At 34.3% G+C, this 27,974-nt stretch overlaps 1 protein-coding gene across 1 annotated transcript in view; it reads left to right on the forward strand.

The window, feature by feature from the left end:
* The window catches only part of LOC121407755 (protein FAN-like), a 58,967-nt gene that overhangs the window by 2,060 nt on the left and 28,933 nt on the right, over window positions 1-27,974 (forward strand). Inside the window, exons 2-13 of the mRNA XM_041598949.1 lie at window positions 1,591-1,698; window positions 3,017-3,151; window positions 5,080-5,173; window positions 5,801-5,914; window positions 7,934-8,119; window positions 8,458-8,529; window positions 9,090-9,195; window positions 10,029-10,122; window positions 11,199-11,361; window positions 12,531-12,685; window positions 14,930-15,105; window positions 15,493-15,624. Coding sequence (XP_041454883.1) covers window positions 1,591-1,698; window positions 3,017-3,151; window positions 5,080-5,173; window positions 5,801-5,914; window positions 7,934-8,119; window positions 8,458-8,529; window positions 9,090-9,195; window positions 10,029-10,122; window positions 11,199-11,361; window positions 12,531-12,685; window positions 14,930-15,105; window positions 15,493-15,624 — 1,535 coding nt within the window. The remainder of the gene's footprint in view (window positions 1-1,590; window positions 1,699-3,016; window positions 3,152-5,079; window positions 5,174-5,800; window positions 5,915-7,933; window positions 8,120-8,457; window positions 8,530-9,089; window positions 9,196-10,028; window positions 10,123-11,198; window positions 11,362-12,530; window positions 12,686-14,929; window positions 15,106-15,492; window positions 15,625-27,974) is intronic.

The following is a 27,974-nucleotide window of genomic DNA, read 5'->3' on the forward strand; positions in this document are numbered from 1 at the left end:
TACTTCTGCAAATTATTAACCTGAGTGAGAATTCATAAGAATTTCCCGCCGATTTTGGGATTATTTTGGTGGAAAAACTGTTTATCATGTGAGATTGTTTGCACCATTGAGAGTTTGCTCCGATACATGCCTACATGTAGTAGCCTGCCACACACAGGCAGGAGGCCAGTTCGTTTGCAATGTATTGGGTTAGCAAGAAAATCACAGCAGAACTTGTAAAAGTTTACAGTTATCGATTTAATTGTTGTCTCTGTTTCGTCATCTGTTGGTTATTTAATGAAAATTCGTCACTTTTAAATGTATTATATTTTGTTCAATATTCTGAAATACTGGACAAATAGGCGTCCTGGGAAGGGTTTGTTGGGACGCCGGGACAAAGGAGCGAAATACGGGACAATCCCGGGAAATACAGGACGTCTGGTCACCATTGAAGTTTTTATTTATTTTTTTCAAAATGAAAAATATAGATTGTAAGATGACATTTTTCACAAATGAAAAATAAATGAAAAATTAAGTGCAACTGTATGGAAATTGGTATTTTCGGTTACAAAAGTGATATTTCAGTGAACTTTTTAAGTGTGTGCTGTGTACTGCATTTGGCATAGATCTACATTCCTCACAGGCAGGTTGGTTGTATATAATTGATTGAGTGCACAGAGCCAGGGATTGTGCCTATAAATTATAATGTTCGTAGAGGATGGGCAAAATTGAAACTTTCGCCCCCTTAGATTTCTGCTAACCCAGTAAAAGTTATAGCCCTAAAGCATGTAAATGGGCTAGAATTTAATTTCCAATATTTATAACATTATTGATTACATTTTAAAGATAATAGAAATTCAAGGCCATGTCCACCCCAGAAAAATGTTGATTTGAAACATTAGAGAAAATCAAACAAGCGTAACACTTCAAATTTCATGAAAATCGGTTGTAAAATAAAAAAAGTTCTGACAGTTTAAAGTTTCACTTATTTTTCACAATATGCACGACTCAGTGATATTCATATTGAGAGAGTCGATACCCACCACTCACTATTTTTGTTGTTTTTACTGTTTGAATTACCGTATACAATAATTCAATTTTTACATATTTGAAAATAATGATCAACATGACTAAACCACAAAATGTCTAAAACAATGGAAATTCCACAATCCACATAATTGGGGAGGAATGAAACTTTGTTTCATGTGACAATTAGGAGAAAATTAAGATATTTCATTTAGTGAAATGTGAAAGAAATAGTGAGTGGATGACATGACATCATCGGCCCCCTCATTTACATACCGATCAGGATGTTCACATAACTGTTTTGTGAAAATGAGCGAAAATGTAAATGTTATAACTTATTTTACATCAAACTTTGTTGAAATTTTCAGTGTTATGCTTGTTGGATTTTTCTCCTTTTATTCAAAACAACTTTTTGTTGGAGTGGACTTGTCCTTCAAAAAAAAAAGAAAAAAAATTATTATGACAAGATGGAATTTAACTTACCGATGTTTACATCGCCATTTTGCCCTCTTTGTTAGTAGCTAAGCTACATGTATGAGTCACATATAGAGGGCGACAAAATTGTCAATGCTATTTTTTTTTTAGGTTTTCTCTTTTGCTGCTTGACCCTGGTGAGATATACTTTGAAGACTTCAGTGTTTACTTTTACCCAACTGGTCTCAAGGCTGTATCAGAAGAGGAAGCAATAAGAAGGTAATAAGGCATAATAACTTATAGATTAAAGCCCTTATGTAGTAAGAGGAAGATAGATAAGACGGTGCTACACCATCCCGAGTTTGCACAATCTAGAGATTTTAGCCCGATCGGCCCTCTTTGCGATTAATCTCGAGATTCAAGAAACCCCGTCTCCACCATCGCAAGAAGAGCGATTCCTGCTTGAGCGTGGCATCGATGCATTATGGTCTGACGCCGTGAATAAATAATCCCGAGTGCATCTGCACTTACGAATTAGTGCGACAATTTTTGCAAATAATCCCAAATTGACGTGGGATTGCAATCTCAAGATGAATCCTACGAACTAGCGCGATAACTGCGTCTCCATTGCTAGTAATCTCGAGATTGTTCAGATCGGGATGATTTGCTGGATCATATGATGATAAGTGTAATAATATTGTTGATATGAGATATCAATTGATAAAACAAGCAAATTATAGAATTCTTTCACCCACTGTGCTGAGTACTCAAGGTGCTACTATCATTAGTACCCTGGCTGTAGCATGGCCACTATACTGGTGCTAAGGCATTCTTGACCAAGCCATCTACCGTATTCTATCGTTTTCTCTTTTTTTATCCACTCCCTCTTTAGGTTCGGACCAAAATTCATATTTTTGGTTATACTTTTTCTATGACATACAGAATATCCATTTTTGATTAACAGAAGTTTGAAACAGAATTACAGGTTTTCAGAAATGGAAAAGACAATTTTTTACATATGAAAATCTCTATTCCTCTACTTTGGTTAAATTTATGTTACTGATTTTGTTGGTTGATACTATTTTTTTGCAGCAAATGACTTCTAATCTTTATAGCTGTTATGATCATGATATGAATATGAACAGTTTTGATGACATAAATGATGAACTTTGCTGTTCGATTGTTCGCCAGGATAAACAATCAAACATTTTGATCAATTAAGATTCCTGGAAATCATAAAAAGTTGACCTACTTACATGACCTGACATGGTTACACGTAATGAGCAAGCTAGGTTTCCCAGTAAAGTGCCTTTGAGATGCACATTAATACATCTGAATGATTTTGGGAATTCACCAAATTTTAGCAAAAATTTCATTTGTTATCTTGAACTTTGTTATCAAATATCAAAGATTATAGCCATGTTCGTTTGATAATTGAATGTCTCAAATCAGTAATCAACATTGAAGTGAACATTTGAATAGTAGGAAAAGTAGTATTCAGTTGCAATTGCAGATCGTTGGTAAATTGAACGAATGCATTGATAGTTTGAATTTTACTTCTTTTATTTACTTCGTTTTATTTCTGGTTTCACTACAGGCGATGTAGAGGAAGACTGAAGATCTGTTCAAAGTCCGTTGTATTCGATCCTCAAGATGTCTCCCAACCTATTATGAAGTTTCCTCTTAGGAGTTGTATCAAGATCGAGGAATGGAACCCGCCACTCTTATCCAAGTAGGAATTACATGTATAGTTTTCAATAATGATGTGTGTAATGCTGCAGTCACGTTGTCGAACCGACTTCAGACAAAGAACAGTTATTCCATTACAGGGCTCCACACTAACCTTTTTTTCTACTGGCCCGACCTGATCATGTCAGACCAGTACATAGGCCTACCCAGTTTTTCCATTTTTACTGGACCAAAACCTAAAATTTACTGGTCCCCAAAATAAATAAAAATAAAAAAGGCTTGAGTTTATTTTGCTGTCTTTTATTGCTTATCGTTACCCCCCCCCAAAAAAAAAAAGTCCACACACAACACAATTCATGAGAGCCATTTTTTTGAGATGCCAGTGCCATTTTTATGATTGACAAAAAGAGGAGAAAATATATTTTGTATCAGTTTTCTTACTGGTCATGTTGGACCAGTTGACTTTTCTGAAAAGTAAGTGGTCCCATTGCAAGTTTTACCGTCTGGGGCCGTCGGACCAGTGCCAGTGTCGCGCGCTGGTTTATACCAATGACAAACCTTTGTTCGGTTTGGAGTCGGGTTTGTTGGTGTGACCGTGGTATCCAGGTTTCAAAGTACTTTTCATCAAAGGTCAAACTGTGAATTTATTAAACGTAATGGCCCGTATTTTGAACTTGGGTTATATCAAACTCTGGTTTAAAGTTGTGGTTTAACTATGGATAGCTGATTGTGGCATAACTTGTTATGAGTACACGTTAATGTTATCAGCTTATTTGACACTCAAATCATTCATAATTGTCTTGTTTTCAAAGTCAGTACTGCTGCTGCATTGAATCGCATAACCCTATCTAGGCCGGGGGGGGGCCTCACAGGCCCCCCCATCAACAAATCGCGCAATATTTTCGCCGCGCGAAATTTTTTGACCGCGCCGCTTGCTGACTTTTTACTTTCAAGTCTTGCGCAACTTTTGAGACCAACTTTGCGTCCTCCGGGTACGTGGTTCCGAAATTACGCAACATTATGTAAGTGCATGTCAGACCGAAAATTGCTCAAAAACGTGATTTCGTGTACAAAGTCAATGCAAATAGTGTTTTCAACCAAAATTCATAAATGTATGATTATTTTTAGTTTTGCTGCTCTAAATGTATTTATTTTATGCTTTTTATGATCACAGAAGAGTCCCCAACAAATTTCATTGAAAAAACAATGAAAAACAAAAGGTCAAAAAACAAAGAAATAAATAAGAAATTGCAAAAAACAATAAAATACATAAGAAAATGATTTGATATCGCAATTTTTTTCATGTACACTTGCTAAGAACACCACAAAGAGTTTCTATACCAAAAATTAGTACATTTGGAGCTTTATTTAGGGAGTTAGAGGATAAAGTATGATTTCGCATACTAATTACGCATAAATTAGCATAATCACTTAATAGCGACTCCCACGAAAAAAATTACTATACAATCTTGGAGATTATGTCCCAGGCAACCAGCATGCCAATTTTCGGCACGATCGAGCGGTCGACGGCCGAGATCTTAGGGGGGGCCTGGGAGGCCCCCCCCCCCGGCCATATGAACTCCCAAAATACCCCGGCCTAGATAGGGATAATGCAGGCGAGATTACCAGAGGCATTCCACTTGTTATTAGAGTTTGTACGAACTTATTTTGAAATTGTTACAACAATTTGCACTTACATTTAAGTAAAACCCATGAGAGGATAGACATCAATGATGCTGCATTCTATCAACGACCCATTTAACAGGTTTTAGCATCAAGTTTATGTTTATTCCGTATTATTGTATATTGATTTTAAGAGGAGAGAAAACAAATGTGCTAAATCTTGGAGATAATGTCGATCGTGAAAATCTGATCCTTTTCATACTTGCTCTCGCCATAGAGGCTTTATGATTGATTTTTGATCAAGTTTTGAAATAAGAGTTTCTTTTCTTATGAACCCCTAACAAACAGGATTGGATCAAAGCGGGACACTCTTTACATCCAGACTTCCCAAACCATTCATATGAAATCTGACAATGAAATAGGACCTTACAACTTTAAGAAGGTACTGTATGTCTTGAAGTATTTTGATTGGTAGTTTCTACTTCTGTGTTCATTTTTGTTGTTGTGAATTTTACAGAAGACTCATTTTTGTTTTCTGATGTGCATAGTGATGATTATTATTATGTCATGATATCTAATGCATATGGTGTGTATCAATTCTTCAGTTATTTTGCATGAGAGAGAACTTGAATATTTTATCCAATTAGTCAATACCTATGTCCTAACGAGTGAATGCTTTGAACGTCGAACAATTTTTAGAAAGAAGTAAAAGATAAATAATGATCCAGAGATGTTGACATTTCTAAGAACATAAATGATTGTTTAATTTTCCGTAATGAAACAAAGTTTGTAAAAACTGCTGGAATTAAAGAATTAGGTAGTATGAAACCAAGAGATTGTTGGAAACCTCATCTAAAATTTTCAAAATACATACAAATATACATGTAATTCAGCTTTATTGTACATCCTAGTTTTATAAAAAAAAATTATAAAAGAAAATAAAGTGAAAATATATATTGCTGTTTGAAAATAAGAAACTAAGAAAATAACCCTCATTCAAGCATTTACAGAATATGCTCGGAAAAGCTCATTAAAAAAAGAAAAACTTGTATATACTTATTTTTCCCAGGGTGATAGCCGGTACATTTTCACCTTGAACTTTGGGGCAGCTGAAGATGTGGTACATCCTGCTAATCAGCTGGCCAGAGCAGCCACTCTTCCAATGGCAGATCAAGATGCCATGGTAAGGAAACTGTTTGAGAATCATTGCGATGAATATGTGGCAGTGATGTATTTGTCGTCATCATTTTAAAGGGGGGGGGCTTCTTAAAAAAATATATGTTGAAGGGACAGGGGCTCTCTTGACATTAAGTTAGTATTATAGATAAGTAAATCTCTGTGAAACAGTATGTACACATTCGTATAGAGATTCATCTGATTGGTAGAACTCAAAACAAATTATCATCTTTTCCTAATCAATTTTGGTTTTTACCTTGTGAGCTTTTGCCTTCAGTCTTCTTCAGACAAGCGCTGACTCGCCGTAGATCGGTTAGTATTGGCAGGGCGATCGTCCAAGAGAATAGGTACATAGGGAAGAGATCATATTTATTGTCCAGCATCTCTGTTTATGGCATGGCCTCCCTATCCGCTGTCATACTGCCGATATCTGCTGCGAGTCGGCGCAGTCTGAACAAGCCTGAAGAAACAAATAGGCAAAAGCTCACAAGGTAGAAACCAAGTAGATTGTGAAGAGATGAAATCTTGAAAAGTTGTTTTGTATTGGTATGTTCTCATTTCTCTGCCAGGGAAAATGTAATTGCTTTGTGAAAGTTTGAGAATTTCTGATGCCAGTACGAATGAATATTAAAGTGCAATGAATCAAGCTCACTCTAACAGCTTTGGGACTTATATTCTATTTACCCTGGATGTTATTTCATATGATGTTATTTTCTTCATTCTTTTTTACAAATATGATTACAAGTTTTGTGCCTCAGCTCTCTCAAAGTGGCTGCAAAATTATGATTATATATATATATATATATATACACGGTGCGTATCAAAAAAAGTTTACACTTTGAAAAAGCCCTGGGAATCAAAATATATACAACATGTGGGTAATTTTTTCACATATAATATTGGGTTTGGGTCTCATCTATCCAATGAAAGTAAAAGTTTTGACAGAATGTTACACTTGAGTGAGCTCTGTCCATTTTTGTAAAGCTCGCAGAAATCTGTTTGCGCAGAAATGCTTGTTTTCACGCTGTGTCAAGGGGAAAGGGCGATATCAAACTTACTCTGCGAAACATTTCTCATACATTTTCCTTGCACTTTCAGTCAATTTAGATAAAACGGATACATTCAAGCATTTTGTAGCAATTTTGCCACCCAAATTGAAATTTCAGCACTTAGTAAGCACAACCTTTACCCTTTTTGTGCCAGCTGGATCTGAGGACATAACTGAATCTGAACAAAAGTTTATATCAGACATCTTCAGCATTTTTTCACTAAGTTTTTATCATTTAAAGTGGGTTTACATTTCATTTTTCATTTAATACTTGTTTCTCCACACTTTTTCAAAGCTTGGCAATGATTAACAAAATGAAAATCAAGCCTTAGCCATTACATGTAAATCACAGGTCAGTGTAAAGCAAATATCGTCACGATGGCTTTGGTGTGTGGGGGAGTGGGGTGGGCATGGAAACAAGTTTAAAAGGGTAAAAGATATCTTCAAATAAATTTTACTAGCTAAATTCTACATGTTTTTCATGATTAAGGTAAACTTTTTCAAGGTTCTGCGCAAATCATTTTTCACTAACTTTTCAAAAGTAAGTGGTGCTCACTCAAGCGGAAATATTTCTCGACAGTTTTATCGTCATTTACTTAAATGGATCTGTACCAATGTTAAAATGTGGAAAAGTCTTCAGAATATTACAAATGTATAATTTTACAGGGTTTTTTCTAAGTGTAAACTTTTTTTTGATACGCACTGTATATACTTGCTATACTTTGATTCATTTGGATTTATTTGAATATGTGAATAAGTTTTGATTACCCATTACTTGTCATTGTTACAAGAAAAAAAAATCGGCTCATTGTTAATATAGATAAAATTATTTCAGTTACACTGTGTTTTTGTCATCTTTTTCACATATTTTCTTTGGCAGTACAAAATCTTGCTATTACACAACTTCAGTTTGTACAAAATACTACCTACAACGATAACTTTTATTGCAACATCATTTCCATTGCATATTCCTCCAAGATTGCAACTATTGTGTACTCCAGGCAGAAGAGGGTGAAGTTTGACACAAGTCGTTTGGAGAGTCTGTATGAGACCATCGTCGTGGAGATGGTTGGGGAGCGCATCACACCGCTGGTAGTCAACCCTGGTCGCATCATGGTCACATCTACTATCCTGTACTTCCAGCCATTCAATAATGTAGAGCCAGTAAGTTGTGCTTTGAAAGTTATCTTGTATGTAGTCACTATGTAAGGAATACTGTCACCATGAATGTGTCATTTTGTAAATGTTGTGGTGCTGGTAATGAATTAATGCGTTTCCAGTTCAATAAAAAAATATATGTATATTTGAATTTTAGCAATTGTCGTTAATTGATATTTAAAGAAAGAAAAGCGTAAAAAATATGATAAGGGGAATTCTTATATTATATTCTTATATTATTATGTTTTAAAATTATTTTTTTTACATGAATCACTGGGAATTGCTGTGCTGGTATTTGTTGAATAGCAATCCATTCATTTAATTTCTTCATTTGTTTTTCATAGGTGCCTGTCATGAAGATAAAGCTTTCTGACATCAAGAGGCTTGTAAAGAGGAGATTTTTGTTGAAGCATGTGGTGAGTAATTCATGTATATCATTACATATTATCTTCATAATATTTTTCATTAACTTGTTTCGCCAATGCAGACATACCAATTTTCTTTAAATTTAAGATCTGAATTCAGGCTTTGAATATTTGGTTTTGCTGTTTTGTGTAGTAATGACCGGTTCTAGTCGGTTACTAAACCTAGAAGCTTTTGTGTTTCTGTTATTCTTTGTACATAGTGTTTCGTTTTGAGTAAAACTTATTCCATGCCTGTTTCTCAACTAATCATACAAATTTTATAGGTACCATTATAGTCAACATATTTTTTTTGTATTAATACAACATTGAGTTAGAATATATATATTTTTTAATTCCTTCAGTCCCACTCAAATATGTTAATTTGATTTGGATCTAAGCTACATTTAAAGTTATTTAATATGATCCTATAGAATTCAACCAATCTATATAAAGTATTGTATTATGGATACATTAGTGCCATTATGCTGCATGAATTGTAATGTACATGCATATATACAGAGACAAGTTTCAGTCCTTTTTTATTTTTTTTTCTGTCTGGTAATTAATATCAGGGGATGGAGGTGTTTTGTGATGATTCAATCCGATCCAATTTATTCCTTGTGCTTTCTAAACCCGAAGAGAGAGATGAATTATACAGAAAGGTCATTGAACAACCAGGTAAGAAGAATTATTTTAACAATAGCAGGAATTGATCTGATCAAGCATAACTATGGAAAGCCAGCAACATCAACATCTAAAATGCATGTTTGTTCAAAATATACTTTAGATGTGATGTATATTCATATATTCATTGCTTTCCTAAAAATTCAATGTGCTTCTCTTTGTTTACAAAGGACATCATTCAGATTTCATGGAGAAACAAATTATGACACTTGGATTTCCATATAGTTTAAGATGATCAGATCAATCGTATTCGTACTCCAATCTCAGTACTTTGTAAGACGGGGTCCTGGTCATTTACAGTTTGGGTAGCATAAAGATGTTGCCTTGAAACCGATTAAATGAAAATGCTTTCACATTGCCTATGTTTCAGAAACTGTATAAACAGTAATATATATTTTTTGTGTAAACAATATACATGTATATGGTGTTTAATATAAATTTACTTTGAAGCTATTTAAAAGTATCTACAGTATTGAAGTATTTTGAATATAAGGAATATGCGTTTCCTTGTTATCAATCATTAATATTTGTATTCTGTATCAGATTTTTCAGCGACATTATTATAACAAATAGCTAATGTTTTTTTGTATGATTTGCAGTTTAGATGTAAGTATATGTATAAATTTAAAAACATGTACCCTGTTGTCACAACTTAGTATCAATAGATGCTCAGTAAAATGAAAATGAAAACTTTGGGGTGTGAGCTTTTTGTGACAAAGGATATACTACTTAAGAAAGTATGAGATGTTAAATATTCAAAGTGCATGAGCCCATTTTCATCTGTTAATGGTGCATTTATGTGTATGGTGTTTTATCTCTGCTAATAGGTGTCAGCTTACAAGAATCAGGACAAGAGAACATGATGCTACTATGGCAGAATAAAGTTATCTCAAACTTTGATTACCTTATGTACTTAAACAGGTATGAGGGAGGAGTATTTTTATCACTTAAACATAAATCCGGCTGTTATGACTGGGACTGGGTCATAACAGGTTTTTGTTTGACCGGTGCCCTCCATTGATTTTTCTGTGGAGACTGGTGAACTGGTGAAATAAGAAAATATGTAAAAAGAGAAATTAGTGTCACCAAAGACTACTAAAATTGAACAGTTTAAAAACTAAATTTCCTCATCTATCTCGTGCTTTTTAGAACCAAACCAACCTGAAATCACTGAAAAAAAACTATGGAACTAAGATTACTGAGCAGGTGGGTGTTTCAGAAAGCTGTTTGTAAGTTAAGAGCGACTGTAAGAATGACTGGTGAACCCTTCTTACGCTCTAAATAATCACCAATGAACATTTAATGGTCAATATCATTTAAACACAAGAAAGGATCACCAGTCGTTCTGAAGGTTGCTCTTAACTTCCGATAGCTTTATGAAACGGCCTTCTGGATTTCTTTATTTTCTAGCTTGAATTTATGGGCTAGCAAAAAAAGAGAAGTCCTGCATAGTAATATTAATTCCATAGTTCCATTTGGTTAAATATGAAACTTTTATTAGAAAATTTGGATCTTAAACTGGTTAATTGCCAAAGGCTTTGATTCTGTGGATTTATTTGTGTCATCAGTCCACCGATCTGCAAGATCGGTCCCTTTGATGGTAGCATTGGTCAGACATCAGTGGACCAGTCGGTTCCACTTGGCCCTACTTATAACAATCAGAAAATGAAGGCATTGCCCGAGTATTTGATGTATGAATACAAATATATGCCAAAGAATAATAGATTGCAGAATTGGTTAATTAGTAATATGGGGAATTTATAAGTCATTAGATTGTTCTTCACAATTCAACTATATAGTAATAATAATCAGCATGAACTCTTAATGAAGTGTAGCAGAATTTATGTAACTTTAAGTATTAAAGGAGCATTTTTCATGATTTTACCCTTACACAGGCTCAGTGATAAGTCAGAGTGTGGCATATAGATCCATGAGTTAATGTTAATGGCCCTGTCCATTTTTCAATTAATCATCCCACTTTTTTTTATTTCTTCCAGTCAAGCTGACCGTAGTATCAATGACATCACACAATACCCTGTCTTTCCGTGGATATTAGCAGACTACACAAGCCTTGAACTTGACCTCAGTGACCCTACGACCTTTCGTGACCTCAGCAAACCGATCGGTGCCATTAATCCCAAGCGTCTGGAGAGATTCAGGGTATGTGGTGTGTCCTCCATTTCATAGAGTGACTTTGCAATTATTTTTAGTGTTTTTCGCTGAACTGACCCTTGTTACTGAAATCTGTACATCTTATTGGCTGAAAGAATTTGTACTTGAAAATCATCGATGGTATGCTTCTTGAAATATTTTTCAGAATCCTGCTTGTCTGTGTTTTGGTAGCTTTTAAGAAGTTATTTAAGTTGTCACATTCTGCATTCCTAATTCAGAAGATGCAATTATCATTTTTGATTTAGAACAGGTACAGCACGACACCAAATTTACCAGCCTCGCAATATTTTACGAACACACATGATTTGCGTAAAATAAACGAGTGAAGCCAAACGGTGCAAAATAAATTAAAAACTGATTTCGAAGCAAAAATCTATCATTAAACTTATCATTGGTATTAAAACTAATGAATAAAGAAAGCAATACATTTTCCATACATTAGTCCAATTTTTTTAATAACAATAACAATGTAAAGTTTAGGGAGAATATTTAAGTCCAAAAAAAATCATAATTTTGTGATTGGGTTATGTCAATAAAATATCATACTCAGCTGTCAATGTTGGAAATGATGGTAACATATTGCTTCCTTTTGTGTATTTTTCTATTTAATTAGCCAAAATTAAATTGAATTGATATAGATCAGTGTGTAAACTGGGGGTGTTTCACAAAGATTTTTAAGTATGACTTGTGTCGCACTTAAATGCTAACGCGTACACGATATGCAACTCGCAATCTTATTGATCAATACGCAGTAGTGCGCATCCTCTTGTTATGATCTGACCAATGCTGTCATGCCTTTTATACCGCGTGCAACTAGACATTTAAGTGCAACTCTAATGGGGTGTTGCAAGAAACTGTTGCGATCAATTGAAAGTCTATTTTTTGGTCCCTAAATCAATCATATGTCTTGCAGTTAACTGCAAATTAGCGATTGATTGCTAATATGCCCCTTGAAGCAAGAAGTTTAATCTTATTTGCTACAACTAACGTTGATCTATGTATCAGTTGTAAAATTGCAACAGATTATTTGCATTTGATCGCAAATATTTTCTTGCAACACCCCCTTAGTCATACTTAAATCTTTGTGAAACACCCCCCAGGTTCATTAGGGTAGTAACATGTCCTTTTGAAGCATCCTCTTCATTTTGCTTTGACAGGAGAGGAGAAAAGATATGCCTGAGCCCAAATTCCTCTACGGTTCTCATTACTCCACCCCTGGGTATGTCTTGTACTACTTGGTGAGGGTAGCTCCAGAGCAGGCTTTGTGCTTACAAAATGGCAGGTTTGACCAACCAGATAGACTCTTCAAAAGGTGAGGAAAAACGACCCCCCAACTCTCCGTTGTTGAATAAATCTGGCAAGGGTAGCTTCCATCTGACATTACGCTTACTGGTGAAAATATATATTTCTGTAAATTGTATTGATGTCTAATTTCAAGGATTATTGGATACTTGAGAATAAAACAATCTTTATGTTGCTTTGGACGTGAAAGATAAGGTCTCTTCATGTTCCTTCTTTTTATCTCTAAAAAGTTCAGGCTCCTTCACTCTGTAGCAGTAGACATACAAATATGCATCTAATTTTATCTCTGTACTATATATACTATTCTAATCCTCATAAGAATGTTGGGCCAATTTTTTTTACCAACATGCTTATTAAAGGACAAGTCCACCCCAACAAAAACTTAAAGAGAAATGCCAGTAGTTGCAGTAAACACTGATTTCATGAGAAAGTCTGTAAAACCAGGCTTAATTGTCAGAATATTATCGAGTATCTAAATCTGGTACAGTTACATAAACTGAACTTTGTGAAATCTTGAAATATACGTTGAAAAATGTTTTCACTGAAGATCACCAACACAGATAGGCACACGTGGGACAGTGTATTAATATTGCTGGAATAAAGACCCGACAGAAGTGACCGAATCTGAGCTTATTTTGCTTATTTCTCAACAATTACACAATTTTTTCCAGAATCTTTTGGCACATATTTTTTATTTATAAAAATAGACACTTGGGTGGTCATTATATTAGATTCTGTCAAATTTCATTTTGAGATCGTTACCAAAACCGGAATTTATTTTAATTTGAATAAAAAGAGAAAAAATCAACAAGCATAACACTGAAAATTTCATCAAAATCGGATGTAATAGAAGAAAGTTTTGGCATTTTAAAGTTTCGCTTCATTTCACAAAATAGTTATTTGCACATCTCGGTCGGTATGCAAATGAGGGAACTGATGACATCACTCACTCACTATTTCTTTTGTATTTTATTATATGAAATATTTTTATTTTCTCGTCATTGTCATGTGAAATGAAGTTTCATTCCTCCCTGAACACGTGGAATTCCATTATTTTAACATTTTGTGCTTCAGGCAAGGAGGTCCTAATCGTCAAATCCGTAAAAATTGAAATATTGTATAATTCAAACAATAAAAAACAAAAGAAATAGTGAGTGAGTGACGTCATCGACTCTCTCATTTGGATGTAACTGGCTCGTTCATATAACTATTTTGTTAAAAACAAGCGAAACTTTGAAATGTCATAACTTTCTTATTTTACATCCAATTTTGATAAAATTTTCAGCATTGTGCTTGTCTGATTTTTCTCTATTGATTCAAATCAACATTTTTCTGAGGTAGACTTGACCTTTAAGGTTTATCCTTCCTCACTGTCTTTCTTTCAATGAGTCTGTCTTATTCCCTCCCTTCCCCCCCCAATCCTTTCACCCTATCCTGTCTCCTGCCCCCTTCCTCTCTCCAGAAATGCCCATTCTCTTAGTTACCATTCAAAAACACACAACCAGTTTAAAACTCTAAAACACACAACCAGTTTAAAACTCTAAAATACACAACCAGTTTAAAGCTCTAAAACAGAACCAGTTTAAAACTCTAAAACACACAACCAGTTTAAAACTCTAAAACACACAACCAGTTTAAAACTCTAAAACACACAACCAGTTTAAAACTCTAAAACACACAACCAGTTTAAAACTCTAAAACACACAACTATTTTAGAACTCTAAAACACACAACCAGTTTAAAACTCTAAAACTCTAAAACACACAACCAGTTTAAAAGTCTAAAACACACAACCAGTTTAAAACTCTAAAACACACAACCAGTTTAAAACTCTAAAACACACAACCAGTTTAAAACTCTAAAACTCTAAAACACACAACCAGTTTAAAAGTCTAAAACACACAACCAGTTTAAAACTCTAAAACACACAACCAGTTTAAAACTCTAAAACACACAACCAGTTTAGAACTCTAAAACACACAACCAGTTTAAAACTCTAAAACACACAACCAGTTTAAAACTCTAAAACACACAACCAGTTTAAAACTCTAAAACACACAACCAGTTTAAAACTCTAAAACACACAACCAGTTTAAAACTCTAAAACACACAACCAGTTTAAAACTCTAAAACACACAACCAGTTTAAAACTCTAAAACACACAACCAGTTTAAAACTCTAAAACACACAACCAGTTTAAAACTCTAAAACACACAACCAGTTTAAAACTCTTGCATGGTGTTTATTCCTTTAGTGTGGCTGAAACCTGGAACAACGTCCTATCTCTCCCTTCCGATGTCAAAGAGTTGATCCCCGAGTTCTATCAGCCTGAGATGTCTGATTTCCTGATAAATCGGAAGGGACTCAAGCTGGGTACGTGCCAGGATGGTTCGACAGTCACCAATGTTGTGCTGCCACCTTGGGCTGATGGTAAGAAATGTTTCTTTGAACAAAACCCCAATATGAAAAATATTGATGGACACAAGATGCCATTTTTATTTTTTAATCAGCTAAAAATTTCTAAATTTTAACTCTAATGGCTGAAATAGCACCAGTGACCACCATACTTTTGTAATATTGGAATTTTATATGATACTTGAATATAATATTCTTATTCATATTACTGAACCTTTACCAAGGCTTGAAATGGGCTTTAAAGCATTGTAGTAACATAACTAAAATTATGTTTTATAAAACCAGATATTGCATAACATCAATCATTTCACACAAATGACATGTGTCAGTCTATTGTTGTGCTGTTTTATAGGATGAATTAGAAGAATAATCAACATTAAAATATTTTCCCCTATGTTTCAGATGAAGCAGACTTTTGTAGGAAGTGTCGTGAGGCATTAGAAAGTGAGTACGTCTCACATCATCTTCATCAATGGATTGATCTTATCTTTGGTTACAAGCAAAAAGGGCCTGAAGCAGAGCAAGCTGATAATGGTAAGTTTTTGTATTATGATATCTCTGTATTCACAAATTTACAAAAATAATGATAATATGCAACATTTATATCACACTAAATGCAATACTTCTAAGCCCTACATACTATTATCCCAGCTTTAGCATGGCTACTGTTATCAGGTCCTCAAGGATTCAAGTAATTTCTTCCTATTGGGTACCCATTTACTCCACCTGGGTCGAGAGTGGCAAATCCCAAAGGATGCTAGTGCTGGGTTGGGGTTCGAACCCCAGACTTTGTGGTTCAAAGTCTGGAGACATCCACTGAACCACAACACCTTATGGAGAGTATTAAAGGAGAATGTCACTTCAAGCATGTCCTTAACCTAACCGATGCTGCCACCCTTAATTTACACTTTGTGCAATAAGATGTTTCCATGGAAACAGCAATCAATCAGCACCCTTGTACAATGTAAACTACAGTGTGGAGGTTAAGAAAACGGTCTGTAGTGACAATTGTTGAGCACCACAGACTTTAGGTCTTTATCATCATTTGATCATCACTGCTCCATGCCTTACTGAGAGCAAGCATGATATTATAAATGATTTTCTGAGAGTTACGATCGATACAATCAATCGTAACTCTATGGAAATCCATCAGTGTCATGATTTTTTTCTACAAAAATTTGCAAAATATCCATTGTATGCAAAGAGAAGCAAAGTGAATTTTCAAGAAAACAATGAATGCATTAATGTACATCATAGCTAGAAAATACTTCGAACAAACATGCATAATAGATGTTGACGTTGCTGGCCGTCCATAGTTGCGATTGATCTGATCCATCGTATCTCTTGGTAAGACGGGGCCCTGATATGTTTTTATGCCTCCTACTGAAGATGGTTGCCTGGGGATTGTTTTTGAATTGACCATCTATACCACTTTTATTCTCCTGATACTTTCAAAGTATTGTAATAGACATTTTGAATTGAATTGAATTGAATTTATTTTCATACTTCACAAGATAACAAAATAATAACATAATACAATAAATACATTTGATTACATAGAAAATACAAAGATAATGGCAGTAAATAAAGTGAAATATGAAGGAACCTGCATGAAAAGCAGAGCTTTTAATGTCTGCAGGTTCCTTAAAGTTACGAAGTTCGTAAGGAGATCGGACACTAAAGAAAAATCAGACTACAAAGGAAAAGCCAAAGATTAGCGCAAAATCACGGGGTAAAGAATTAGAGGAAAAGTGGACAATGTGAAATACCATACCACAGTATACCTTTAAAAAGGTACAAATCAAATACATTATATATATTCAGCCAGTGCGTCTTAACAGTGTCCATAACTGGACAAAAGAAATGATTTCAGTTTACATTTAAACATACTTAGGGATAAACAGCTAGTTAACAGCTAGGTATTTCTGCAAATGTTTCATCCTTGCTAAAGAACAGTTTAAAAACATAAATTGTAATTCAGGGATAATGATCTGGGTAGCGTTACATGAAAGGGCTTGATCCAACAAGTCCTGTTTTATCCAACAGTTACCATACCAACAGTGCCTCTCAGCCAACCAGAATCAAGGAAAGTTGTCAGATCTGGGGCCCGTTGCAGAAAGAGTTGCGTTTAAACGCAAGTAAAAAAATCAGTTGCAAGTCCCAAATGCGCGCTGTTGATTGGTTGAATATCAAGTTACGCTTGATTTTTAGAGTTGCGATTGATTTATGAAGTTGCGATTGATTTTTAGAGTTGGGATTGATTGCAACTCTTTCTGCAACGGGCCCCTGACAAGTTGTTGGATGAAAGTATTGATGAAATGCTCCACTGGTGATAGCTGAATGTATATCTAAATTGAACTCGATCTGGCTTTTTAAGTTAGAAATGACTGTCTCAAGTATTTGTTAAAAAAAACTTTGGATCAAGAACTTTATTTGTGAAATTACATTGCTTTACTATTGGTTCGTACTGTCAGTTGTTGCTAATACATCTGATTTGTGATAATGTCTTGGGCAGTATATCATGGCACTTGCTAATATATTGTAGAAACTGTAATAAGTCTTATTATTCTGTATATGATACTTACATGTACATGAAAGCAAGAGTGAGAGGAGTTTGAGAAAGTTGAAGAGGAGGAAATCTGTTAGAAGGGTGTATTAAAGTGTGACCCTATCATTGTAGTTGTATGTTTTTCTTTATATATAGATTGATTATCCTGTGATACTTTTAGTTACACCCTGCTTGTTCACGAAATACAGGAAATATCCACATTGGCCTCATGGAATATGGAACCAGAACGTAGATATTTCCTGTACTTCGTAAGAACAAGCAGGGGAAAATGGGTTTTATCTCTGTAAGTGTATCCCTTACATTATTGCAGAATAGGATAAATCAATAAAATAAGAATTAAAAAAAAAAAACTGCAAAAACCTGCATTTTGAGAGTGATTATTGAAAGGAAGTAATTTATGACATCACAATGATCACCGTGAAGAGAATGCGCATTTTCCAATAGAAACTGATGTGTAAATAATAGTGCGCAGCCAATGCTTCAATATGCATGTAGTACGGTCTCAGATTACGTGGTTGAAATCAGCACTGGGCATGCGCATAACAATAAAAACATTAACACAACAACAGCTAAACACCAAACGGGTGATACGTGCTCATATTACCTGTTTGATCATTGTGACCAAGAATAATAGGTAAATACAGGTTTGTCTCACAAACAAATCGACCAATCAGATTATATAATTCATAAAAAAAGGTCCATTAAGAGAAATGTAGATTTATTTGTACACTTCATCTTGATCTTTTTTGTCCCTTCCTTGAGAAATTTTTCTATTTTCTTCGGGGGAGGGGACGAAAATTGGAAATATCATCTCACTTTGAAATTTCCATCCCTTGAAATAGTGACCTCGTTCTTGTGCAGCATAATGAGTTGTACTGGCGTATAAAACTTCTCTTCTGTGATAAATGATGGTACTAGCATGTAATTTTAATAACCAGGAAGTCTTGAAAAAATATCGCATGTTCCAAATTCCTATATGACAGTATGTATGTACTTAAGACTGCCAATCATTGCTGCTGAATCATTTCACCAATGGTTTCTTGAAATATTCTAACATGTAGGAAAATGAAGTTCTCTTTTACTTGAAACTGAGATCAACCAGAGTTTAATGAAAACAATGATTTTAAACCTAGAAAACACTTAAAACTTGAATAAAATTAATCAGAGTGATAACTAAAAAAGGTTTCAGCAATTAAGGGTTTACCTGGATATCTAAAATGTGAATAAATTGGTGTCTAAATTGGGTTAGTGGCTATTACAGAATTTCTCGTATCTTTTTGCTTATTTGTTTCAGTTCATGATATGAAATATCAAGCATGTTTGATAATTTAGATGTTTATTCATGTATAATAAAATACTCAAGAAAAGACAGGCTTTAATGAATACTTCACCTATCATACCATGGTCACATTTGTTATACGGCGGCCGTACGGCGAGTCGAAAACAGCCGTTTTATCAATTTTGATTCAAACCACCTATTTGAATTTGGACAAAAAAATGTTAAAACGGCTGTTTTCGACTCGCCGTACGGCCGCCGTAGAACAAATGTGACCATGGCATTATCAACATGGTGGGACCTCATATTGGGTCCCATACGACTAGCTGTAAAAGAATTAATGCATGTGTTTACTTGCTACCTTGCTAGCTCGTATGTGAACCAACCAAAATTCCTGACCTTGGTCATCCCTCTTCACAAATAATGTGCATGGCATGCCAGCATAATTTCCAAGGCACTGCAATGTAATGATAATACATGTAGGTACATTTATGTCGTACAGCTTCTATATGCATGTACTCTACTGCACCTTATACATGTAGTATCTTATTATTACCCTGGCTATAGCTAAGAATAGCCACTAAAGCCTGAAAGGAATAAATCCTACCAGGTACCCATTCATCTCACCTACGTTGAGTACAACTCACATCCATGGGTAAACTTTTTGCTGAAGGAAATTGAAGCAAGTTGGCTCAGTCAGTAAAGCATTTGCCTGTCAAACTAAAGATTGCTTCGAGTCCACCCCGGGCGGATGACTGAAGCCTGCATTGTGTGTTAATGTGTATCTCCCCTGTTCCATAGATGCAGGCTATATTAAAGTGGATATACACTCCATCCCTTGGGTAGGATGTTTAATGGAGGCCCTGTGCGTGTAGTGATCTACCTGCAAGTGCTCCCCCAATCAGTTATATCGGGAGGAGAGACATACGGGTCACACTGGTTTGGTTCGCTTTTCGCCTCCCAGGCACAGATGACACCAAACAAATAGTAACAATTTATAGTATAATACTATAGGATTTGAACCCTTGACCCTGTGATTGAAAGACAAGAGTCAGAAACACTACCACCCTTCCCCCTCCACATTAATCCTGTTTGAATTTTTTTCTCTCTCTCAAGTCTCGACCGCTGCGAACCTCTTTGTAAGGGGTAGTCCACTCTTATGTAAAATTGTTTTTCATGAAATAGAAATGAGAGAAACAATTTTAATGAAGGATTGGTGAAAAGCCATCATTGACTAACAGTAATATTTCTGCATTTTCAATGTCCGTTACACTGTAATGTGTAATATAAATTTTATAGATTTCCATTTTGAATGGTTCATGATTATCAATACTTTTGTATTTCACAAGATGTGATAAATCATGTGTCTCAATGCTTCATGAATTCACTGCTAGTGAATATCACTTTCTATTTTCTGAGGAAAATGACCTTAAATATATCACGTGACATATGAGGGGATTGGCCGCATGTACATGTGATCTCATAAAATGAAATGAATTAACAATCCATAAGTCTATTGTTCTTGGATGGACCCCCCCAAAACACACACACACACATCATTTACATACATTTGTGTCAAATTTCAGTCTCAATTGAAACCAATTGGTTTCAAGATAAAATCCTCCTTTAACTTAACTCTTCATCTCTCTAAATAATTGAATCTGTTTTTGTTTTGTGCCAGTTTATTTGCCTGTTGTTATTTTTAATGCTATCTCTGACAATGCTCTGAAGTCTGTTTTTGTTGTTGTTTTTTAGTTGTTCATCATGCATGTACAATAGACATATCTCATGAAAGCTGAATAATTAAATGAAAATCAGGGTTCCCAGCCCATCAGCGAAAAATTATTTTACTTTTTTCCAGTCAGGGAAATATCTGGGAATTTGATTAAAAAATACCTCTAATCAGGGAAAAATGCCTCAAATGAAGGAAAAATCAGGGACTTTTGATCTGCCCAAAGTCAAAAGCATGGTAATCAGACTCTTGTCATATTTTGTTGCATATCAAAACATCCATGGAATGACTGGTTATGGTGGTTTTTTGTGGGGGGGGGGTTACACATAATTCACTGCAACAACTTAGAAAACATGTAAAACTGGGTTTAAATAATCATCAGGGAATTGTTAAACTTCATCAGAGAAAAATCAGGGAAATATGGAATTTGTTCTCTTGAAAAGCTGGGAACCCTGGGAAATAGTTTAGTGCATAATAATGGATAGAGTAGAAAGAGGGAAAGAGGAAAAGATTGAGGAGGAAGATGTGAAGAAGGAGAAGTAAAAAAAAATAAGAGAGAGAAAGAAAGAGGGGTGAAACAGAAGAAAATGTACACACTTGGTCTCACAGTAGGGCATAGTTTACATTTAAAAATGGGGTATTTTAGATTGATTTAAGAATAAACAATATAGTAGTAAGCAGATATTTCTCACTGAAAAATTACAATTCATGTACAAGTATTATAATGATGAATAAAGAAATTAACTGATAATTTCAGCACTTAATTTTAAGGTATTTTTGTGTCTGTTAAAGATAGTTTAAAAAATTGTATACTTCCTTTCAAAAGTGAAACTAACTTTGAATGCTTACGTACCCAACGGATTTTGCATGATCTTTTTCTGAGTATGGGGAATTGAGCAGTTCCTCCACATATTTTTGGTCATGCACGTACATGTACATCTCTGCAAGATTTTCTTAATCCATTCAATAATATTTTCGTTTCATATTGGTGAATGCTATTATTGTAATTAAGAGTGCTCGATGTTTGTGATTTGTAAATAGTATATATATGCTTTCTGTGTTATCTTTTTATCTTACTTGTGTGTTATTCTTCCATGCCTCCTGGTGGGACCGTTCAAGAATAAAATTCATTGTCATTCATTGTCATTGTCATTGACATTGGTAGAGCATGAAATAAAATAAAGTTTAAGTTACACAGATAACGTGTGGTTCATCAGTACTTTATTGATTTGCTACTCGGAGTTTCACGCAGATGCTATCTTCAGGCAACAATAAAGGCTAGTCTTTATTGTAAAGGCTAGCCTTTATTGTTGCCTGAAGATTGCATCTGCGTGAAACTCCGAGTAGCAAATCAATAAAGTACTGATGAACCACACGTTATCTATGTAACTTTATTTATTTTATATATATATATACAGTGCGTCCCAGAAAAAACGAAACCGAGATTTAGCGATCATTTATCATTACTTAATCATAAATAAAATAGACAAATGACCTACCAATTTAAAGCTTAGAATCTCCTCTTTCATCTGATATTACTTAGATTATTTCTCATTCACGCATGAGTGAGCAAATACAATTTGAAGAAAGGATATCAAAAACTCATTTGGCGGGGGGTATCTGGGTTTCAAAAAGAAAACCACATTTTTGAAAAGTTCAATATCTCCTCTGTAATTTGATACCTAAATTACAGAAAATGGTCAAGAAATAACAAAGTTCTGGTCATTTGAAATAAGGCTTGAATTTCAATAATTTCATAAAATGAAGAGGTTCTCCAAGCTGGCTTTCAAACTCACTCAACACTCCGTTTTGTTGACGATCAGCCATGCATTAAATCTTTTGTTCACCATGCGATAGCTTCTGTGGGAAACCGGTGAAAACACGTTTATCTCATGAAATTATGAAAATAGCCTTATTTCAAATGACCAGAACTTTTTTATTTCTTGACCATTATCTGTAATTGAGGTACCAAATTAAAGAGCAGATATTGAATTTTTCAGAAATGTGGTTTTCTTTTTGAAACCCAGATACCCCTCGCCAAATGAGTTTTTGGTATTCTTTCTTCAAATTGTTTTTCTCACTCATGCGTGAATAAGAAATAAGCTAAGTCATATCAGATGAAAGAGGAGATTCTAAGCTTTAAATTGGTAGGTCATTTATCTATTCTATTTATGATTAAGTTATGATAAATGATCGCTAAATCTCGGTTTCGTTTATTCTGGGACGCACTGTATATATACATGTACATGTATGTATATGCTATAAGATTTTGTCACAATGTAGCTTAAATGAAGAAAACAAACCTCTCATTCTGCAAGCTAGAATCACCATGTAATATGGTCTGAATATTTTCTTTTCCATTCAGTGTGATTGGAAAATCAATGAAACACATATTTTTTTAAGTGGCACAAAGGCTCAAAGGAACAACCATTAACCATCATGCAATTGCAATGTACTCATGATATTCTTATTTAATAGATCATAGTACAGTTACACCCCAGATATTGTTAATTACAAAGCTTCACCATAAAAACATTAACAAAAAGGTTAGATTATTTTGCCATCTCATTGGCCTTCATCATCATCAATACAATAGTTTAAATAGATATGATTATTGTACATAAACAGGAAGTATGAACCTCATAATGGGGTATTAAAAATTAACTATTGATATCCATAGAGCATGACTGACAGATTTTCACACATGGTCCAGCTTTTTGAAATGATCTCCCTTTGTCCTACATATAATTGCAATAGAGTTAATCAAACTCAAATTAGATTGATTTATATTTGCGTTGTTAAAATAGTGGAATTTTGAAATGATCGCAATATGAGTTTGATTTGAATTTATCGTAACAGCTTTCTTTCTGGAATGATCTCTACATAGAATTGCATTAGATTTTAATCAAACTCAATTTGACATTGATCTAAATTTGTGTTAATTACGAGAGGGGAATTGTAGAATGATCGCAATTTAAGTTTGATTTGAATTTATCATTTAACTACTTTCTGGATCGCAATATGAGTTTGATTTGAAATTATCCTAACTGCTCTCTGAATGATCTGCCTCTTTTCCTATATAGAATTGCAATAGATTTTAATCACAAACCCAAATTGACATTGATCTAAATTTGTGTTAATTAAAAGAGGGGAATTTTGAAATTATCGCAATTTGAGTTTGATTTGAATTTATCATAACTGCTTTCTGGAACAATCTCCCTCTTGTCCTTTATAGAATTGGATCAGATTTGAATCAAACCCAAATTTTAAATTTGTGTAGTTAAATTTGCGTGAGATTTGAATCTGTTGTACCTCTTTGTTAGACAGTGCCCTGGCGGTTTAATGTTTCTTCCTGTCGTTGCAAAAAGAAACGAAGGATCCAAGCATTGAGCTTGGGAAAACTTGCTTATTCATGCAGCCATTATGTCATTCACCAAGTTATGATTTTGTACTTCGTAACTTCAAGTAATAAACAGGAACCACTAATCAAGACTAGGAAGTAACCATAATGGAAGGTGTTAGCTTTTGTCTAGCACCTAAAATCATCCCTTTATGTATTTAGTTATAGTTTGAAGTCAATGTTTTACTTTTATGATATTATCATACCTTGAAGCTTCTCTCGATTTGTATTAAAATGACAGATGAGAGCACACGTTGCGACTGGTCTATGATCCGATTTTTTGGAAAAAATTGCATTTTCCTTAATTCCTGAATATTTCTATTTGAGGTTCAAATTAACCATGCCAATACCAAAGTTTTTGATGATTGCAAGCCTTAATTTGATTTGGAGGAAAGGCAATATTTGATTCAGCCTATCGTGAGATTGCTGTGAGTGATGTCATGGCGATTAGATATTTGATTACACCTTATTTTATTCTCATAAAGCAGGGTACTGCTGTCACAGATTTTAATATAATTATGATCTTTTAGAACTTTGCAGTGTAAGGTCATCCATATCTAGAGATTTGGCACAAATTTTAAAATGTTTTATTCCAAATTTGGTCACAGACCAATCACAAGGTGTGCAGTGGCCGACTGGTGATGTAATATTGATAATTGATGTACTTAGTTCATCTGTTGCTTAGTTTTTTAAAATTCCTGCCAATATTTTCAATCCACACCAATAGATAACTGATATTGCTAAACTGAAGTTCCTGCTTGGTATTTCTTGTTTGAGATTATATATGAAAAAGAAGAAAAGGCTATTTCTAAGTCTGTTTTTAATCATTTTTAAATTGGAAATTTGTAATGAACACTGAAGGTCATTCCTGCCAATATTTTCAATCCACACCAATAGATAACTGATATTGCTAAACTGAAGTTCCTGCTTGGTATTTCTTGTTTGAGATTATATATGAAAAAGAAGAAAAGGCTATTTCTGAGTCTGTTTTAAAAAAAATTTTAATTGGAAATTTGTAATGAACACTGAAGATCATGTGGTACTCAGAATGTACACACAGTGCAGTCTTTAAGAAAGAAACTAGCAGATTGAATGAATCCATAGTGCATTAAAGTTGTAGATGTTTTCATTACCCCCAAATAGTCACAATTGCATTTCATTAAAAATATATACAAATATCATTCACATAAAAGTAAAACAAGACATGTAAAGAAAAATGATTTAAGATTAAACCTTTATCAGCTGCAAATCAGAGTGATAAAATAACTGAATAGCAGATGCAATTATGAAATTCGAAGTGCCTAAGGGTCATTCCATCTGGATTCACCCAGTGGTTGCACCCGACCGTCTCAGAATTCGTTGTAATTTGGTATACATAAAATTCAACATGGCCCAAGCACAAAACAAAAAAATTAGTCCAATCTGTCCGTCGGTTCTCGCGCTACGGCCCGCCCTTTTCTCCTTGTTTTGACAAAAATGGGCATGACCTTCAACTTTCAATGGCCACTGCGTCGTTACGTGTTGACCAATTTTCATGAAACTGGTACCATTTGATAGGAAATTCAGAGAGGAATCCAAAACATGCATCGAATAATGTATTGGAGCAATTTATAAGGTCATGACCTTTGACCTTAACTTTGACCTTGAGTTTGACCCCCGGACAAATAATTTTTTAACTTGATTTTCGTGTATGTTAATTATTGGTATGATATTGACAAAATATGTTAAAATCAATGATGATATTTTATTTCTTCACCTTTAAAAACTCTTCCAAAGATACCATGAAATTTCACTCTAGTCCCACACACTGATATTCATGTTAGTAAAGTGTTTACCAGTTACATGATTTCTTCCATTCCAATCTTAAGTTACAGTATGCAAGCACATGAAAAGAAATTAAGCTTAATCAGTTCACAAATAAAAGATTAAACCTTTATGCTCATGAATAGGTATCTGTTTAGGCATTTTGATGTTCATCAATATATATTCATTTTGATGTTCGGCAATATATATCATATATATTCATAGTAGTAAAGTCTTCACTTTTATCATCAAAATATATACATGTATATATATATATATATATGTATAAGATATATATTGCTGAATCATAAAATGCCTAAACAGATACCTATTCATTAGCATAAAGGTTTAGTCTTTTATTTGTAAACTGATTAAGCTTAATTTCTTTTCATGTGTTTGCATGCTGTAACTGAAGATTGGAAGAAATCATGTAACTGGTAAACACTTTACTAACATGAATATTAGTGTGTGGGACTAGAGTGAAATTTCATGGTATCTTTGGAAGAGTTTTTAAAGGTGAAGAAATAAAATATCATCATTGATTTTAACATATTTTGTCAATATCATACCAATAATTAACATACACGAAAATCAAGTTAAAAAATTATATGTCCGGGGGTCAAACTCAAGGTCAAAGTTAAGGTCAAAGGTCATGACCTTATAAATTGCTCCAATACATTATTCGATGCATGTTTTGGATTCCTCTCTGAATTTCCTATCAAATGGTACCAGTTTCATGAAAATTGGTCAACACGTAACGATGCAGTGGCCATTGAAAGTTGAAGGTCACGCCCATTTTTGTCAAAACAAGGAGAAAAGGGCGGGCCGTAGCGCGAGAACCGACAGACCGATTGGACTAATTTTTTTGTTTTGTGCTTGGGCCATGTTGAATTTTATGTATACCAAATTACAACAAATTCTGAGACGGTCGGGTGCAAAATTGCACATTCATTGGGTGAATTGGCATGGAATGACCCCTCTGTATGTTTTGTACCCAGGCTTTTTATCAAGCATTTGGGATAATCTTCAGCTGAGGATTGATAAAAATGTCACTGTAATTTTTTTGGTCGATGAGGATGCACCTCAACTCACCACGTGTCACTGGGAATTACTGAACACTATTTTTGGATTGCCTAATTTCCAGGGCATTATGACTTAAAGGGAATTTCACCTTGACAAAAATTTTATTGTAAAAAGATAATGATGATAGAAAATATTGGCCAAGGTTTGAGGAAAATCCATCGAAGAATTAAAAAGCTGTTAGAATTTGTATTATTTGATCTGTGACGTCATGTGCGAGGAGCAATCCTACAATATGGTGAAATATCAATAAAATGTCACTTTCTCTGAAAATTGAAAAATGATTATTATTGTACCTTCAGTGTATCAATAGACAAATTATTTCACACCCGTTCTAAAAATGGGGGGAAAAAGTTCATCAGGACCATTACAAAATTGAAATTTATGGGCATCTGCTCATATATGACATCACAAATAAAAAAATTCAAATTCTGATAGCTCTCTTAATCTCTCCAAAAATGTCCATCCATGATGCTGTTTTTTTTTAATTACTACAAAATCAAGAATTGAGAACTTGATCGAAACAGTCGAGAAACCTATTCATGTAACAAACATTTTAAGAAGAAATGATAAAATCATGATATTAATTTTCACCCTGTCCATATTTATGATCATGATTTATAACCTGAAACCAAGGAGTAACTCCTTTCTTAAATGGTATGAATGGTATGGAATCAAACCCCAAGTATTTCTCATGGGGGTTACTTTTTATGACAGCTATTTACAGTCCTTCAAATTTTCAAAGATGTCTTCCTTTTTGCAAGGTGTCAATACACTGTAGGTGTTATTGTTTCTTGTAACAAGATATTCTGATCATTTATTTTGTTTGGGGATTTTTTTTTAAGTTTTGGCTTTTAAAGATTTGTTAACACTCACTGAAAACAAACACTCACAAAAAGTAAGTAGGGGAAGGCGGGGTAAGTTGAGCATAGGTGCAAGTTGAGCCACCACCCCCAGGCCAATAATGAATGAGTCAGACATTATGGTGGTGTCATGTATTGATGACCCATTACATAACCCTTAA

Source organism: Lytechinus variegatus, chromosome 2 (genome assembly GCF_018143015.1).
Source record: "Lytechinus variegatus isolate NC3 chromosome 2, Lvar_3.0, whole genome shotgun sequence".
In the NCBI taxonomy this organism is placed as follows: domain Eukaryota; kingdom Metazoa; phylum Echinodermata; class Echinoidea; order Temnopleuroida; family Toxopneustidae; genus Lytechinus; species Lytechinus variegatus.